The sequence below is a fragment of the Chinchilla lanigera genome, unplaced genomic scaffold, assembly GCF_000276665.1.
Source record: "Chinchilla lanigera isolate Chin_1 unplaced genomic scaffold, ChiLan1.0 scaffold00023, whole genome shotgun sequence".
NCBI lineage: Eukaryota > Metazoa > Chordata > Mammalia > Rodentia > Chinchillidae > Chinchilla > Chinchilla lanigera.
The window spans coordinates 19,453,209-19,472,369 of NW_004955424.1; the positions used below are offsets into that span (position 1 = coordinate 19,453,209).

Below are 19,161 nucleotides of genomic sequence, written 5' to 3' on the forward strand. Positions count from 1 at the left end.
GGGACAGCCTAGGCAGGGCGACTCGGTGTGCTGAGGACATGACGAGTCCGAGTGTGCTCAGACTCGCTCCTCTGCCACGGCCGTCAACCAGACCTCTGGACCTCTCTTTCCCACAGACCCCAGCCCCACCAAATATCCGTATCCTGAGGGAGGCACTAACGCTAAGGGGCTACTGGAACTGAGGAAACCAGGTAAGCTGGGACCCTTAGGGGCTTGGCAGTGACCAGTGGTGATCTACACCTGCAGGATTTTCTGAGGACATCCTGAGGACTGCTTGATGTTAAAAAAGAAAAGAAATCCTGTTGTTTTGGAGTTGAAATTAGGTTGATTTAAGTAATTTGTTCCATAATGTTTTTTTCCTAATGTTGGGGGTTGAACCCAAGACCTCACACATACTAGTCAGGTATTCTGACCCTGAGCTGCATCTCCAACCCCAAGGATGGAATTTTCAAAAGTTATAGGGGCTGGATAGAGTGTACTGCATCAGTAGTGTTGCCTGCCTGTTTTTGTACGTTGTAACTTTTTTATATAGAGGATTCTTTTTTGAAAATAGATTCCCAGAAGTAGAATTACTGATTAAAAGGACAAAAGCTTTTTAAGGCTTTTAATACATATGGCTTAAGTCTTAAATGCTCTCAGTCTGGGTATAATGGCTCAGGCATGTAATCCCAGCACTTAGGAGGGTGAGGCAGGAGGATCTTGAGTTTGAGGCTAGCCTGGGCTGTTAGTGAGACCCTGTCTCCTCTCTCCCACCCATAAAAAAACAGTTCTCTGGATGAATTTTGACTTCTGAATTTGGATTTTAAAACTAGAATACTCTCTTCAGTGGGGCAGGGTGAGGGAGGGACTGAAAGCCTGTCAGAGACATAATACTTCATCTACATAAGAGGAAGGACCAAGATGAGATTATAGCAGTGGAGAAAGGAAGAGACAGAGTCCAGCGTCATTTGGAAAGTCACGCTGATATAAGAAAAGTATAACTCCCAACCTGCTAGATGTCAGATGTATCAAGTTCATGTACCCTGAATGTTGAAGAATAAATTCCAAGACACAAAGGAGGTTAAGAGTAGGAAAAGTTTATTAAGAGCTTTTGATTGGGTTAGACGTGTTGTATCGATCCATAGAATCTTAGCCAAGTGTCTGCTGTGTGCTAGACTGCACCTTCCAAAAGCCCTGACTTGCGAGGCAGGGGCTGCAACTTGGTTGGAGGACAGTCAGTTTCTCCTTCCCCACCCACCGCAGAGATTTAGGCCTGGACGTGACCAGGAGAGTTTCCTTCTAGGATGGCATATTTAGAAGACAGGATCCCAAGTGTCTCCTGTAAATCAGGACCAGTGTAACTGCAAAATTGAGTTTCCTAAGATCTGCAAGTACTTTTCTATCTCTGAGAATGCACTTAGTAAAAAGAGAATGTTTACCAGAAATCAAGAAATTTCCAAGGGCCTTGAACCAAAGTGCTTTCTTACTCCCTGTCTGGTTTTTTAAATGAAGACATTGACATGTTTAAAAAAAAAGAAAGAACAGATCTCTGCAGAGTGTGTTGGGGAGACAGTAGCCCTCTCGTAGCTAGAGCAAATAAGATGACTTATTAACAGGAATTATACTGTTGTTGTTACTGGGTAGTCTGCTTCTAAATGTAGCTCACCAAATAAACACTGGGTTTTGGAGTGCTCATGTCTCCTAGCAGTAGATTCCAGATGTTTTTTTTTTTTTCAAACAAAGAATTGAGCTGATGGAGACCACTACAAAGTAGCTCTGAGCAGGATTTAGTATTAACCAATTGGCTTTCCATGTTTACTTGTGAGTTGTCCAAAGCGTAGGCACCTTGTCTGGGGATGGTCAGTGGACTCAGTAAGTGAAGCTCTGTCAGTCACTATATTGGCCTGTGAAGCTGTGACATCTCAAAGGACAAGATAAGGCCACAGCTGAGGATGTTTGGCTCCAACCCCAGTTAACTAAAAGGAGACAGCAGGTGCAGGCACTACACTCCTACAATAAATGCCAGCCTAAAGACAAGGTAGTTCTCCTGATTGGCATAATTTACTACTTGGGGGAAATATTTCCCGAGGTCCTGCAAAATGCCCGCATTTTCTTCAGTATCCTCCTCCTTTGTTTGAAAACCTAATAAATACTAGCTGCCCAGAAAAGTCTAAAACCTCAGAATCTCCATTTCTGTAAGAGGCTTGGGAACCTCCTGGGTTCCCTGAAATCATTTCAGTTGTCTTATTTAAGCCTTTGCCTTCCACTTGTTTGGGAGATTGCAGGCCTGATTAGCCTGCAGTAACTAAGGGTTTTTAACCTGATAATGAAACAAGCAAAAAAGGTACAAAGTTTCACATTTATTTAAAACTGGAAAAATTAAAAGTGAAGGGTAGGGGAGAAAATGGCTGTGCAGAGCGAGCTTGGGCCAAACAAAAGAAAGGAAAAAATAAAAGTACACCCTGAGGAACACAGGGCAGGCTACTATGTAGAGAGCCATGGCAGAGAGCTCTTCATGGTGCCTGTGCCCTTTTATTCTGTCCACACTCTTTGAGTGAGGTGGTTCGGTTCTGCCTAGACTCTGGCCTCCCAACACGCCTCTGTTCCCAGCCAGTCCAAGCCGAGCCTATCTCCCAGTCTCACTACATTACAAATCTGATTCCATGTTGAACAAGCAGGACTTGAGGGCAACTTTTTTGTTGTTTACTTGAAACAGGGCCTCACTAGTTAGTCCAGGTTGCCTCAAGCTCATGATCATCCTACCTCCCAAGTGCTTGGGTTTTGGTAATTCTTCCCCTTTACCTGTGTTGAAATGAGCAAGATAGATTTATTTATTTATTTGAGAGTCACTTTTAAGTAAAAAGAGGTCATCACTTTCAGTCACAGAGGGTCTCAATTTAGCTCTTATCATATCCTAAGTAACCAGAAGTCAAAAAGTGATTTTAAGCCTCCTCCTCTTTCCCTAGAAGGGTCTTCTCTGAGATGTGGGGGTGTGGGAGAAGGGGTGGTCTATTTCCTGATCTGGCTACAGTCTATCTCCTTATCTCCAACTTTCTGACCTTTTTTTTTTTTTTTGGATCCCTCAGGATTGAACCCCGAGGAGATGGGAGAGGGAGGGAGAGGGCCAGGAGCGTCTCCACCTGACTGATGACATAGTAAGATGGCTTCATGTTCTCCAGGTCTGGCGGTGTTGACAGTGGATTGTCTCGTGGGGTTCTCTTTTGAGAACCCTAATATAACAGGAATCAATGAGACAGGAGATAAAGATTCTATTAGGTAGTAAGGACAGTGGCCCCCAAATGGAGCCAGGAAAGCCCAGAATGGAGTCTGCTGAGTCACAGCCCTCCACGGATCTTACAAAACTTCTGCCAGGTGTCCTTGGGCTGGCTGGGACCTCCTCAGAGCATGATCAGGCAGGCCATTGGCTCGAGGGTACATAGGCCCTGCATGGACACTGCAGATTTGACCCTAAAAAATATGTAGCCTCCTATAGGGTAGAGATTATATTGTTTACAACAAACCTCAGACTCCCTGTAAACCCTTAAAAACCCCCTAGACAAAGAGCATTCGTGGATATCCAGAACCCTTTTCTGGCTAGTGAGAGCCTTACTTTCTTGCCTTTGTATCTTTTAAGTAAATTTGCTTGCATCTTGCCTCCTCCACCCATGGTCTCATTCTTTGTCACTGTGGCACATTGCTGGCCCACTGAGGGCCCAAGGGAGATTTTCATAGATGAGGTCCCCAGGAAAAGAAGACACCTGTGCAAGACAGCAGCAAAGGCAAGCAGCATGGAGCAGAGCACAGCACAAGAGCCACCTATATCTTCATTGTATAATTCTTATACATGTTATCACCTATTTGCATTCTTATGTGCTGCCCTCCTTGGCACATGTGTAGTTGTCCACTGCTAAGTCGTGATTATGTAATTGTGCCCATTGTGCACCTTCACTGACAATGGGTTGTGTCCTCAGAGCTGTCTGGCAGTGTCTTTACATCCCCCGAGCTTTGACTCAGTCTGAGCAGTTCCCAATACACATGCCAGCATTCCCATAACACACTTCTGGTTCCATTTGCATTCCCTTAACTTGTACCCGAGGTGTTTCTCTGCTCCCTCCATGGCACCTGAGGATACCCTTCACCCTCCACCTGAGATTCCATTGCTCCTGTAGGTGGTCCTATTGGTGGTTAGTTAAAACAATCCCATTGGTTCAGTCTGACCCTTCCCTTCCCAAGTATGGCTCAAATTGGTCCATGAGTCTCCATGTCCTGAGAAACTGGGAGTGTAGACCTATCCCAGTGTGGCACAACTCTTCCTTCCCCTCTCAGTGCAGCTCATCAGCCCACCTCTTGACTCTGAATTTTTGAGTGGGGGCAAGATGCACTTCTGCTCTGCTCCTGGAACTGTAGGGGGTACTTATCACTTCTCCAGGGGCTCTCTGGTTGATGCCCACCTGAAAAGAAAGATTCCTTAGACCAGTTAAACTTAGTGGAGTTTATTTGAGCTAAACCAAAGCAAAACATGACTCAGATTGGGCAGCTCCCAGAACTAGAAAAGGTGCTGGGAATTCCTAACAACATGATCAGACAGCACTTGCAGAAAAATGGGAGCGAGGCATAGAAAATGACCTCCTTGGCTATAGCTCCTCAGTGAACTAGTCCATAGATTATGGTTTAACTAGTTCACAGTCCAATCTGTTAACCGGCTACTGCAACCAGCCAAAGCGTAGTTATGATAAACTACATTGGTTTGGTTTGGTCTGCTGGCCCAGTGCAGTGCCTCGTCAAATCCATGACCATCTACCAAGTCTTAGCACCCTCTCACTTGGGCTGGATGGAGGTGGACATCGACCGGGCCTTCCAGGAGACAGAAATCACGTTAATTATTTCAACTGAGAATTTTACTTAGAGTCATTAGCTAGGCACTGGAGAACTGAAAATGCAAAACAAAACAAAACATAATGTATCATGGAGTTAGCAGCTGCAAGAAACAATAACATCCCTGAGGGCTGGGGGCAAGCAGGTGGGAAAACTGAACTGCAGTCCACAGTGGCTGCTGCCACAGAGAAGTGTTGCTCTGGTGATGGGGAAAGGAACAGGAGGTGGGAAAGAGAAAACCTGTCTTCCCGCTCTGGCCCGGTCGTCCCCCTCCGTCGCCCCCTGTTGGCAAAGAAGAGATGTGATTTGTGGTATCCCTAAACCAAAATCATGAAGCGGAGAGGCCATAGTTCAATGAGTAGCGCACCCCTTTCTTTTTTCTCTACAACCCCTCGACAACTTTCTTCTCTGCAACAGTCACCTCTTTTACACCCTCAAACTGGGTAATTTGTCTCACAGATCTTGATCCTCTACTTAGAAATCCTGCAGAGCAATCTAACCCACAACTCACATTAGTATCCAAAATCTATTGCTTTTACATGCTTCAGTTAAAATTTCTAATTAAATATCACTACATTATGGCTAACACTTAATGGTATTTACTATGTATTAGGCAGTGGTGAACAATTTACATGTTACTAAGTCATTTAATCCAAGCAACAGTTTTATTATTATCAAGTACTGTTACTGGTGTTCCTGTGCTTTTATCGTCCCTCTTCCACGGATGAGGAAACTGATGTACATAGAGGTTAAGTAATTTGCAGAAGGCCACACAACTGGTGAAGTGATGGAGCCAGGCTTTGTACTGAAACCATCTGGATATGTAACCCGCATTCCTAACCACTACATTACACTGTTGTGGCCTGAAATATGTGTCCCACCACCCCTGTCTCTCTCTCCCCTATTGAGTCCTAACCCCTCCAGTGTGGCTGTATTTAGAGCTCAGAGAGTGGGGCCCTGATCTGATAGCATTATTGTCTTATAAAAAGACAGTAGAGATTCTCACTTAGACTGGATGGAGGTGGACATCAACTGGGCCTTCCAGGAGACACAAGTCACATTAATTATTTCAACTGAGAATTTTACTTAGAGTCATTAGTGAGGCACTGGAGAACTGAAAATGCAAAATAAAACATACCACGAGTTAGCAGCTGCAAGAAACAAAAAAGAAAAAGTCTGTCCTCCTATCTCTTATCTATCTTTTATTTTGCTCTTTATTTATAATTTGGGTTTCTCATATAAGAGAATTTTTTGAGTTCTTTATTCTAGACATTAGTCTAGATATTAGTCTCTGTTGGAAAATAGCTGGCAAAGTTTTTTTTCCCCCCATTTTGTAGTTCACTTTTCACGCTGGAGCTTGCTTTTGCTGTACAGAAGCCTTTTAGTTTGCTATGATCAGTTGGGGTATTTGCTCCATCTATGTCTCATGGGCACACCACGGCTGCCTTCCCCCCTCTCCTGCAAGATGCCATCCCCACAGGCCTCCCTCTACCCCTCCATCCCAGAAGCCATCCCTGCAGGCTGAGGGTGGTAATGGCTGTAAGATGCTTCCCTATTCCTTGAGTTTTCCCTGTACCTTTATGCTATCTTCATAAGCGGCCCATTTATTTATTTATTTATTTATTTATTTATTTATTTAGTCTTTTTGAGACAGGGTCTCACTATGCAGGTCAGGCTGGCCTTGAGCTCACTTTGTAGCTCAGGCTGGCCTCAAACTCACAACAATCCTCCTGCCTCAGCCTCCCGAGTGCTGGGATTACAGGTGTGTGCCACCATGCCTGGTGAGTAGCCCATTTATTAACTACTCTTCTAATTGCCCATTTTGACTGTGTCTTCTGTTTCCTGCTGGGACCTTGAATGATGCAGAGGTCCTGGAGCACACACCTCACACCACAGCTTCCAGAGAAGAGGTTTGCTTCCATGGTATTAATAGGAGAGAAAGCTTCTTGTCCACAAGCCCAGCAAACATCTTTCCTCTTTGGCCTCCACTGTATGACTCACTGGTTGTGGAGGTGATAGGGACAGTGGTGGGGTGGCGCAGATGGGAACAGGAGAGGACGGGTTCACCTGAACTGATAAGAAACTTCCCCGGTACTGAGCAAAATCAAGGTGTAGAGTCCTGAATGGAAGGGAGACAGAAGGCAGCACAGGCCCCCAGCTGCCATCTGTTTCTTTAAAGCTGGTCCTTATTTCCCCACCTGAACACACATAACAGCCACCAAGGTAAGTATGTTTTTTTTTTGTTTGTTTTTTTCTAGTACTGGGAATCGAACTCATGACCTTGAGCTTGCCAGGCAGGCGCTATGCCGCTGAGCTAAATCCCCAGCCCCCCACCAAGGTAAGTATGGTTTTTTTTTTTTTTTTTTTCTAGTACTGGGAATCGAACTCATGACCTTGAGCTTGCCAGGCAGGCGCTGTGCTGTTGAGCTAAATCCCCAGCCCCCCACCAAGGTAAGTATGGCTCTTGCGCTCATGGAGCTTTTGCTGCCATCGTGGAGACGGTGCACATGTAGAGATGAAATGTAATTATATTTCATCGTAAGTGGTGGAATCACCTGAGGGGCTGAGCAAGAAAAATGTGGGAACCCATTTTAGACTATGTGGCCAGGAAAGGGTTTTCTGAGGAAGAAACACTTATTGAGGCTGGAAAGAGAAAGAGCTGAAAGTAAAGGGAGAGGGCAGGAGTTCCAGGCATCCTGACATGCTGGGGCTTGAGAAAGGGGACGTTCTAGGTGTGGAGGGTCCCAAGTGAGGCGGGTGGGACTGGCGCGATGGGAAAGGGAAGAACCCTGGGATGGGGTGGGAGAGGCAGGCGGGGCTTCCCAGGGCAGGGTTAGGGTCTCCTTTTGGGTACAGGGAGGTGCAGGGGTGAGGCTGAATCTGATGTCTGTCTTGGATCACTCTGGACATAGGGATTCGTTTGGAAGGTGCCATCTGGGTGACAGACGGCAGGCAGCAGCCCTGGAGAGGAAGCTCCACCACATGTCCCAGTCACTTTGGGGGCAGAGTCTCACGAACTGCCGGTGGGTGGGGCGATGAGATGGGGGAGAGAGGAGGTGAAAAGAGAGGGATGTAGAACAACACCTCAGTTGAGGGCCTGAATCATGAGCCGTGAAGGGAGAATGGAGCGGTGGTGGGAATCAGGTCTCTGGCTCCTAATGGCGGATTCCAGCAAGATCTCCCCATGAGGCAGGAAACACCTTGTCCACTGGCAAAGCTGGATGGTGGGAGGTATACAGGAATGAGAATGCTAGGGATTGACTGAATTTGCTACTAGTCTAAAAGAAAGGAAAACATAAGCACAGAAGTAACTAGAGTACGAGCATTGAAAGGCCTCTGCTCCTAGCCACTGGCCGTTCTCCTGTCTCAAGAACCTGTTCCACCTGCCCTGCTGTAAGGCCAGCAGCCGCTGATGGCAGAAAGTCTGCTATATAAACCACACAGAAGAAAATAGGAAGAGATGGAGTAAACCAGCATATCCTGGGTTCTGTGCCCAAATCATTGGCAATCCCTAGATGACTTCCGTGACATTATGCCTGCTTTGATTTCTCATTTACTGCAACTTTCCTAGTCATTTGTATAGTTAATCTACAGTTTTCTCCCCCCGCCTCCACATACTAGAATAGCTGGGCCAATTCTGCCCGAGGGCTGTGGCAGTGGTAGCGCAGAGCCTGGCTGCACTCTGAAGAAAGCCCCAGACCATGGGAGCCAGCACTGGAGCTCACATTGTGCAGTCAGGAGTTTTTTGGTTTTTGTTTTTGAGATAGGGTCTCACTGTGTAGCCCAGGCTGGCCTCAAACTCAAAGCGATCCTCCTGCCTCAGCCTCCCAAGTGCTGGGATCACAGATGTGTGCCACCACATCCACTAAGTTTTGACTTCTTAAGCAATTGGAAATTTCAACTCTGAGTAGAAGTTTGATTGTAGTAAAGAATTTTCATTAATTATTATTAGCATTAATTTTTAAAGGTATCATGGAATTTGGGGATTTTTTTAAAAAGTCCTTGACTATTAGAAATACATGGTAGATATATATGGATAAAATTTTTGATGGCTGACATTTACTTCAAAATAATACAGGAGAGGGTTGTGGATGAGTCTGGATTAAGTGGAATTGATTGTTGGGTAACAAATACATAAACCTTTGCTCTTTTGCTTACTTTGGTGTGTACTTTTCAACTTTCCCAATAAAATAAAAGAAGAGGAACACCTTTTTTTGAGACAGCATCTTGCTATGCAGTCCAGCCTGGCCTTGAGCTCACTTTGTAGCCCAGGTTGGCTTCAAACTCTCAGCAATCCTTCTGCCTCAAGGAAGAAGACTTTTAAAAGAAAGAGGAAATGGAGGAGATGGAGAGAATTGAAAGGAGAAAAAAAAGTTAGCAATTATTCCCAATCCCTCATCTCCCAGTAATATTAATATAACAAGATCCAAAGCTAGCGTCTGTTTGGTCAGTCAAGGTTCCCTTTTCAAGTTCTTCCTTGATAGAACTTTCCAAGCATGTTCATAATGACATCCTCTTAATTTTGATAGACATGAGATAGTCTGGATTTAATTTATCATTTAGACAACTAAAACTGACCCCTTTACATTAAATGCTAATTCTCTGTCTTCTATAATTGTGTGACAAAGAAAACAAAGTTACTAACATCTTCACTTCTGCTTTTTGCTTTTTAAAATTTTGTCAGTCAGTCACAGTTCGGAACCTCAGGGATTGTTCTGCTGTCATCCAGCTGAGGGGGCTATTTAATTATCTGGTGTTATTGTTGCTAGTTCGAAAGGGCAGAGACTTTTGTTCTTTCCTAGACGGAGCTCTTCGTGGTCCCTCCCTCTTGCTGCAGTCAGCGCATCTGCTTCCTGGGCCTGCTGTGGAGCTGGTCTGTCCTCTGCTCTCCCTTCTGTGTCCATAGTCACAGCCTGTCAGCTGCCCTCGGGCAGTACGCACTCCATAACCAGTCACTAAATTAGATCCAATGGGGGAAGGCTGGGTGGTTGCCAGAGGACACAAATAATTAAACTTGTTAGTTCTTAAACCTTAATTTTTGACAATTCTTGAGCATGGTTTGGGACTTCATACCTGAGTTCCAGATGGCTGCGGTCGTCAGGAATCTGGCAGCCAAGTGGGAGTTAGGCTCTGTTATATATTAAAATCTGTTCGCAGCCACGCATCATTGCTGCCAGTTTGTACAGCAGGAGAAAGTAGCAAGTTGATAAACGGTATTTGATAAAGGGTAGACGAGAGTGATATTTCTGTGTCTGGAATTAAGGATAGGCTGAGTGTGGACCTCGTTTTTTTGACACAACCACAGGGTGGCCCCCTAGTTCCAGTAATTACTCCACGGGCTCCTGATTAAAATATCTTTCATTATTTGGAGCACTTCCAAGCCATTTCTCTTAAAATAAAAGCAGATCTAGCTGTAAGATTCGTTCCGAACAGGCCAGCTGCCTCTTGGGGTGTGTTGGTGTTTTCTTTGGCAGTGTAACTCTGCTCTGTTGGAGGTCACTGCTGTCACTCAGATTGAAATGACACAGGAACGCGGGTTTGTAAGTCTAAGACGTTATATCAGAAAATGAAAGACTTCACTGTAGTCTCCAGAGAAGGAGCTGTCCACAGGACAGACACCCACCCCCAGTAGCCACAGTGCCCTGCGGGCATGAGCTCTCTGTAGGTGCCGATCAGCCTCTCACCTGGGCATCTCCAAACCCCTGTCACTGCGGTGAAAGAAGAGGAACTTTCCCTTCAGCTTCCAGCTGCCCCATCTCAGTGTCTTCACCCCACTCTCAGCCAAACAGGGGGCCAGCATCAGAGGGAATGAGACTCAGGACGAAGCACCAAGGGCCGAGGATGCTGCCTTCCTGGGCTGTGGCGCCTCACGTGGTGCTGAGTCCTGAGCTGGGCCACAGATGACGGCAAAGGGGTCTGTGCTGGGGAGGGGCCCAGGGCAGCCACATGAGAGGACCAGGCTGTGTCCTCCCTCCCCACCTCCACAGCTGCTCTCTGCTCCCCTTGCTGTAGAGCAAAGCTTAGTGCCTGCAAAGGCATCCAGGAGAGAAGGCACAAAGGTTAAAACAGCCTTCCATATTGTAAGCGGGCTTCCACTCCCAGAAAGGTAAGGCAGACTGTAAAATTCCCAGGGACGCTTCATCCACTGCAGTATTCGCAGGTAACATGGTCTTAGCAGTTGAAGCACCTTCTTTGTAACCTGAACAGATCTTTTCTTTCCCTTTGAGAATCTCATTAAAATTATAGACCAACTGCATTGGATACTACTGGTAATTTTAATCTTTTTTTTCAGGTTTATTAAATTTATGGTACGTATGGTTCTCATTACAAATATCATTACTTTCATGTCTGTTTTCCATTTATTTCAGAGAGAGGACAAAGGGAGGGGGAAATGAGGGGGATGAGAAAATACTACTTAAAGAGCTGTAAAACAAATATTGCTCAGCAAGATGGTGACAGCCCAGAAATAGATCCACTGCCTGGGAAGCAGCAGCACTGTGAGAGGTTTTGAAGTACTCACTTATTCATTCACAAACGGCTGCATTTGTCACAGAACAAGCAAGAATGGGAGGCCAGACAAAGCCCAGGGAATGTGGCCTGTGAATACGATAATGGCGGCTCGGCAGGTTGGCCCATTGTCAAGACATATTCATCCCCATCAAGTGTCTCAGAGTTAGAAAGGCTGGAACCTGGAAACCGCTCTCCCAGGACTGCCTTGCCGTGCTGTCAGGCAGCAGCAGCTCCTGTGTGATACCAAGTGCACCGGGAAGGTGGAACATGGGCTACCCTGTGAGAGCCCATGGGAGTGGCTCTGTGGGCGGTCCCGGTGCCTGGTTCCTAATGTCACAGTGTGGGCAGTGGCAGCAATGGAACTGATATTAGAATGGCTCTTCCAGAACTCAGAACTCTTTCCTTCTTTTTTTTCTTTTTTTTTCTTTTTTTTTTTTTTAACAGTCTCGCTATGTAGGGTAGGCTGGCCTTGAACTCATGGTGATCTTCCTGCCTCAGCCTCCTGAGTGCTGGGATTACAGGTGTGTGCACTGCTATGCCTGGCCAGAACTCAGCACTCTTAGCTGCATCGTTCCTGACTATCATAACCCACTGATTTCCTACCTTTCCCAGAAGTTCTCTGTGTTCCTTGACAATACCCTGTAATCAGTGCCTTTCTGCTTTTGGTCATTAGCGGGTTCTGTTGTCTGCAGTTTGAAACCTTTCCCAGGAGAGTACTCTATGTAAGTCGGAGACACTCAACTTGACACCAAGACAGTGTGTTTTCACTTCATTCTCTCTACATTTTTTTCCAGTTGTGCCAAGTTTCCCATTACACTGCCTTCTAGTTCTAGTTCAGTTCTGTTTCTGCATGGGGATCAAACTCAGGGCTTCATGTATGCCAGGCATGTGTTTAACCATTGAGCTACATCTTTAGTCCTTTGAAGATTTTTTAAAAATTTCTTGCTAAGTTGCCTAGGCTGCCCTTGAACTCTCCACCCTCTGGCCTCAGTCTCCTGAGTAGCTAGCATTAAAAAGTGCCTGGTTTATTCCGGTTTTGTTTTCTGCTTCCTTTTGCCCTGATGTGTGTCAGCCTGATGGTTTCCTGGACTGTTTTTGATTGCTGAATTTTACCCCTAGTCTCCTCATCCCGCTTTTGGAGGTGTTCATTTAGACCAGACACATACCTTCCCCAGCACTTTTGTGGCGCTTTGAGCACTGTCATTTGCATGTTTTTTTAAACAGCCATTACCATGAGAACACAAACACCATGGGGAAGTAAACACAGCAACCTGCATGACTCAGAACAGAAGAACAAAGCACAAGTGGGCATTGATCCGAGCTTACAATAGGACCCACTGCTGCAGAGCTCTCAGAAGCGGAAAGCCTGCATTCACGCTCGCTAATGTTACTGGTTCATGGGTTTTGTAAAAACACAGTAAATCGCTCGTCAGTACTCTAATTTCTCATGTGAACACCACTGTCAGCTTTGTATAGCACACTTTTTGTGCAGAAGGGCCGATGGCAGGAAATGTGAACATAGGGAAGTCAAAAGTCACCTGGAGCTGCTTCATGCAAATGGCACTAACTAGACAGTGAGAGAAGGTGCTGGGCTAAGAAGGGCCGCACAGTGGCCAAATCCATGGTCTGCAGTGGAGGCAGAGCATTGGGGTCACCTGGAAGTTTTGTGAAACGCCAATATCCAGGGCCCAGCCTACAGCAATGGAATCAGAATCTTTACGTGTGGGGCACCGACACTTTTTAAGCTTGGTTGATTCCAGTGAGACATCAGGGTTGGGAACCCCTGGATAGAGCTTTCTCCTCTACCTTCTTTATCCCTGTGAACATGGCTATTTCTCCTGTCTTCACAGGCATCCTTTGAGGTTTAAAGACCAAGGAACCAGAGGGGGCTTTCTAGTTAGCAGCAACTGTAGGGTTTTATTCAAAGATTGCTTGTCCTGACATAATTTGGGTGCTTCTGGGCAAATCCAGGCTGGGGACTCTGATTCTTAATGGAACCCTAGGGAACCAATGAGATGAAAAGTAAAAATGATGATTCCGTAATTGTGCACATAATAAAAACCAGGGTATGAGTAGCACTGGAGTCTTGTCCAGGGCAAGATCCCGTCCTTGGCAGCCAGAGTGCAGAGAAGAGCAGATTCTCCTCAAGTGAGGTCATCGATGGCTACTCCAGTTAGAGGCTCTTGGGGAATTACCTGGGGTGCAGTTTTCCAGCAAACACTGGGAAGCAGGGGTGCCCGGAGATGCTGCTGGTTCTCTGCCTGTGGTTCTCACACATTCACACGCTAAGCTTGTTAAATGCAGAAATCTTAGGTCCACACCTGGTGCTGCTGGCCCAGCGATTCTCAACCTCAGCTGCATCCTGGAATCCCTGAGCAGCTTGGAAAATACTGGTGCTTGGGTCCCACCACAAGCCATTTTGGTTATTTGGTTTTGGTACGGGCTGGGCATGGAGATTTTTCAAAGCCCGCAGAGGAGTCTAACATGCAGCCAGGACTGAGAACCACTGGCAAGGAAAATGCTACTTTTGACTTTTAGTCCTGTTCTGCTTTTCTTCTTGGAAAATCTACCTTTCTGATTCTCTTTCACATTCCATCAGCAGAGGAGCAGAAGAGGCGTAGAACCCAGGGACCCACCCCTCATGTACAGATGAGGAGCGTGGAGGTGAGTGGTTGGCACACAGTTAGTGCAGAGTTAGTGCCAGGGTGCAGCCCCTCGCTCTGTTGCCTGCTGGGAAGCAGAAGGGCTTTTACGTGAAGCCTAATGCTTCACGTAACATTAGAAGTGAGGAGTGGGTATATGATGTTATTTAGGTCTCTACCGATCTTTAAACTTCCCCATTAAGCTGTAAGTTCATTCTGCCTCCCATTTTTATAAAGTGATGTTGGGGAGCTGTGGCAATTCTCATGTTCCCACCAGGCCTCAGGTTTACTGAAAATATAGGTGTGCTCTTGTTCCCAGCTGTCCCTTTTGGAGATGGCTTGGATTTGGGTTCTGATGCAAAGCTGAACTTGTGGGGAAGTAAATTCTTCCATTCACGGTTGTTTTTCTTTCCTAAAACCCCATGAAGATGTGCACCTTGGGTATTTTGTTGTAGGTCAGGTGTCTACCTTTGAGTGTCTATTAGTGAAGTGGATATTGCTCAGATCAGGGCTTCCGGGACAATTTCTCAACTAGCAACTTAGTGAAGAAGAGGCTGCTGTGTGTAGGGGTGTGGGGCCTGGCGTAGTTCAACAAGGGCTTCTCCCTGGGGAGCCAGCAAGGTGGTGAATGGGCATCCAGCCATCCTAAGACTCAGCAGAATGCTGCCAGTTTCAGTGCCTCCTGTTGTAGAAGAAGCTTGGTTCATTTTGTTGAGAACAAAACAGATATCATAGCTGGGCGGGGTGGTGCACATCTGTCATCCCAGCACTTGGGAGGCTGAGGCAGGAGGATCACAAGTTCAAGGCCCACCTAGGCTACATAAGTGAATTGAAGGCAAGCCTATGCTACATCCTGAGACCCTGCCACAAAAACAAAAACAAACAAAAGTCCCGGGGCTGGGGATTTAGCTCAGCGGCACAGCGCCTGCCTGGCAGGCGCAAGGTCATGAGTTCGATTCCTGGTACCAGAAGAAAAAGCAACAACAACAAAAAAACAAAAAACAAAACAAACAAAAATCCCCCCAACACAAGAGGAAATAAAAAAAATAACAGAAAAATCATCTATACATTTCTGCTATTAGATTCCAGCCACCTGGAAGGGACCAATTTTTCATCCATTTCTCATTCCTTTCATGTATTCCACAGGTATTTTGCCTATTATATTATAAGATAAGTGGTATAAAAAAAGTTTCAGGAATAGGCCACCCCATAAGGTACTGGGATCTTTGTTTGGAGCCTCAAATCTTTCCCAGGCATTCTCTGCCAATGGAAACATTATCTGGGTGTTTAAGTGAAACATTAATAGTCAGCATGAAACATTAGTTTATTATCCTCTATCAATATTTAAAATCACAATTGATTTTAGAATTAGGAACACAAGTTTGATCGCTTCTCGGCCTTTTGGCTAAGATCAAGTGTAGTATCTGTTCTTATCAGAAATACAAGTTTGCCAGGGACAAGCTTATTATGTCAAAGACCTGTTCTATTCTGACTAATGTATTAAAAGGACCTTTAACCTTCTGAAAAGAGAAACCCCAAATCTATAATCAGCTTATATAGAACTGGATGAAAGAGGACTCTACAAAAGAACATCTGATTTCAATTCAAGAAAAAAAATGAAATACAATCTTATATTTATCACTCTTCACAATGCAAATGATAATGACTACAGGCTGTGGTCATCTGAAGACATGACTGGGCCCAGAGAATCTCTAAGATGGTGTACACTCATGGCTTGCAAGTGGTGCTTACTCTTGAAAACAGACTCCAGCACCTCCTCACCTTTTCATAAGACTGCTTAAGTGTCATCCCACCATGGTGTCTTGCTTCCTCTAGAATGACCTGTGAGACACACACATTAGACAGAAGCCCCGATGTCTTTTATGACAACGTGGAAAGCCACATACCCTTGCTTCACAATATCCCATTGTTTACAACAGGTCAGGCCTATTTGGTGTGGATAGGAGTCCATGGCATGAATGTTAGCAGACAGGCACCATTGGGGTCCATCTTGGGGATTCCCTTAGAATGTGCCTTTGTCTATCTTATGATTAGACAATCCCAGCAGCCAACAAAGCCCAGGCCATTGCTCCTATTCAGAACCATCACTGTCCTACAATTGGGATGGCAGAGACTTCTTTACCGAGTTGAACATTACAGCATAGTCACAGCATACCTGGATTTCCAGATTCCACCAAATGATAACAGTGGCAAATGGGTCAGAGAATGGGGAAATATTTCCTTAGAGTAGCAGTTGACAAGCTTTTCTCATAAAAAGCCAGGTAATAAATTACTTGGGCTTTCTGGGAGAAGTAAAATCAGGGATATCACGTAGGTTCTTCTCTAACAAAAGAGAAAACTCCTGTCCCGTCCCACCCTGCCCCATTTGCCTGTGGTGGGCCATCCCTAGTAGTGCACATGCCTGACGCCCACTTGCCATCAGCTGGATACATTCTCAGGACAAAGAGCTACTTGCACGGGGGAGAGGGGCTTAACCTGGGCCACTGCCAGTGGCAGGGAAATATACCAAGTTGCTGATTCCTGGACTGAGACTTCATGAGGCAGTCCCTGGCAGTTGGCAACAGCAAAGTTTCCAACCCGTAGATGGTGACCTACCTGGCCCTGGCCAGGGGCAGACACAGCCACTAAGCAGAGATACACATAATTATGGATTCTTGGTATGTTTGAGTTCACGGTCCTTCCAACTGTGTTGGTATAAAGATGGATTGGCTATTCTCTATCTTGATTTTAAAATGAATTAAAATACTTTTTTAGGCCCATAAAAGTGTTGAGTTCTGTACCTCGTGGATGTTGGCCCTGGTGCAGGGGTTGGTGGTGGCCAAGATTGGTCACTATGGCTCATCTGCTGGTGTGTTGGAACAATGTCAGTGGGCCATACGAAACCAGGCAGCGGGCTGCTTTTGGCTTGTGGGCCATAGTCAGCTCATCCCTGCTCTAGGTCCCTAAGGTGCAATTAGCAGAGAAGATTTTCCATAGGTCACAAGACACCCAAGGAAAGGCATGATTATTTGCAGTGATGGGAAACTACTATAAAGTTCAGTCTTCTCACCAGTCCTAACTGGTCTCCTTTTTTTTCCACTTACACAAAAGTACATAATCGGAGCTGAGGATGTAGCTCAGCAGCATGGTGCCTGCCTGGCAAGTGCAAGGTCTTGAGTTCACTTCCCGGTTCCATAAAAAAGAAAAGCACGCAGAATGTAATGTATTCAATATAATGAATTGTCACAAAGCACACACTCATCCAGCAAAAGAAATAGAACATCGTGAGCACTTCCCAGAGGCTTCCTTTCCCCCTTCCCTACGTAATGGGGGCTGCTCCGCGGACTTCTAACCCTGGAGATCAGCTCTGTTGGGTTTTGACTCGGAAGAAATGGAAACTATCACAGATGACTCCGCACTTTGGCATCTGGCCGCTCTCAGTCCCGAGGTGCTGTGTTTCTGGAAACACAGAGAAGTGGTCTTTCATTCGTGAGATCTAGGACCATCCTCCGTCATGACAGCAGCCCTTCCAGAGATTCTTGGCTGGAGCTGAGGAAGTCCTATGAGCAATCTAGCCAGCCAAGCTAAGTGCTCCTAGGAGCAGGGATATAAAATACATCGCTGCTACAAAATGCCTAGCAACAAACGTGGATGCCTTGTTACCGGGAGACTCAATGTGACTGCTGAGGTTGACTGAGGGTGTTTGTGCCGCTCGTAAGCTCTAAGACGCTTATCGTTTCTGCGGCTCATTAGCAAACACTGATTGACAGGAAAAGATACCATTTTTACAGGATATGCTTTATGTTTGAGTGTGAGTCAAATCCTAACTGCAGCTCACCTCCACAGCTCAGGGCTGCTGGGTACAACCATGAAGACTGAGCTCTGCAGAGCCTCTGAGAGTGTCCTTCACAAGAATATAACACAGTCTGTACCCTTGGGCTACACAGTGCGGCAGCTCTGCCAGTGGTAGCAGTGAGTTGCTTGGGTCCAGACTACAGTTTAACTTAGAATGTTGTACAGACACATCAACTTTCATGGGTTCTTCATGTCTGGGTGAACGCTAAGTAAGTGTTCTGCTTAATCCATTAAGAAATTGTGTGTGTGTGTGTGTGTGTGTGTGTGTGTGTGTGTGTGTGTGTGTGTCTAATCCATGATGAAAAAAATCCTTCTGAATAGATATAGAGCAAGCTAACATGTTTGAACTTGTGTTTGGTGATTTAGAGGATCTCTTATAGGGCCTCCTTTTGGTGTATGGAGATTATGGCTTACAGTGGGAAGACGGGCAGTGGTCACATTTTGAACATCAATTCTCTTTTTTTGGGAGCATCTATAAAAGAAAAAAGATGTTATAACCCCAGTATATGAGAAGTCCAGAATAGGTACATCCATGGAGGCAGAAAGTAGATTAATTGTTGCCAGTGGTCCTGGGTATCTTTGTTGGGTGATGAAAATCTGGAATTAATTTGTTGGGATGGTCACACCACTCTGAGAATATACTAAAAACCACCGAATAATGTACCTTACAAGGGCGAATTTTATGGTATGTGGATTACATTCCAGTAATTTAAAAAAGTTAAGAAATACTGAATCTTTTTTGACCTCAGAACACCCCTGAAGCTATTTTTTTTTTTTTTTTAAAGAAAGAATATTTCTGATATTTTTGCATGGTTTTCCTTTTCTCCTAAATGTAGAGCTTGGGTACAACTGTACCCTCAGTCCTGGACAAGTTTTTGTATTACAAACCACTCTAAGAATCCCAAGGTCATCTCAGTCTCATGTCTTACTCCAGATAATCTTTTTGTTTTGTTTTGAGAGAGGATCTTGTTGGGTTGCTCAGGCTAGCCTCAAACTCTACACCCTCCTGTCTCAGCCTCCTGAGTACTGGAATTACAAACATGTGCCACCATGTCTGGCTCAAACAATTTTATATCTGCTAAAAATCCAGCCCAACGTTTTTCTGTGTATGGCTCTTGCTAAGGTTTGGATGGAGGTTAAGTGCATTTCCCAAGGTTTTATGTTTTGACATTTAATCCCCACGGGGAAGAATGAAGAGGGTGGAAATAACCCTGCTGCGGCGTGAGGAGGTGATTAGTGTTGGGTAGGGTGTCAGGGTGGAGCCCCCACGACTGCATCCTGGAGACTTTATGAGTAGGAG

General features: G+C 45.5%; 1 protein-coding gene and 1 long non-coding RNA gene across 2 annotated transcripts in view; both read left to right on the forward strand.

Annotated features, from left to right (window-relative positions):
* LOC106148572 overlaps positions 1 to 6,030 on the forward strand; it is a 12,375-nt gene extending 6,345 nt beyond the window's left edge. The window contains exons 4-5 of the mRNA XM_013514591.1: positions 117 to 191; positions 3,066 to 6,030. Of these exons, the coding sequence (XP_013370045.1) occupies positions 117 to 191; positions 3,066 to 3,127 (137 nt within the window). The 3' untranslated portion in view covers positions 3,128 to 6,030. The remainder of the gene's footprint in view (positions 1 to 116; positions 192 to 3,065) is intronic.
* Positions 6,031 to 7,305: 1,275 nt separating this feature from the next.
* LOC106148595 lies at positions 7,306 to 9,883 on the forward strand. Its single transcript, XR_001234187.1, has 2 exons — positions 7,306 to 7,877; positions 9,657 to 9,883. It is a non-coding gene; the product is annotated as an uncharacterized LOC106148595 (long non-coding RNA).
* Positions 9,884 to 19,161: the final 9,278 nt, after the last annotated feature.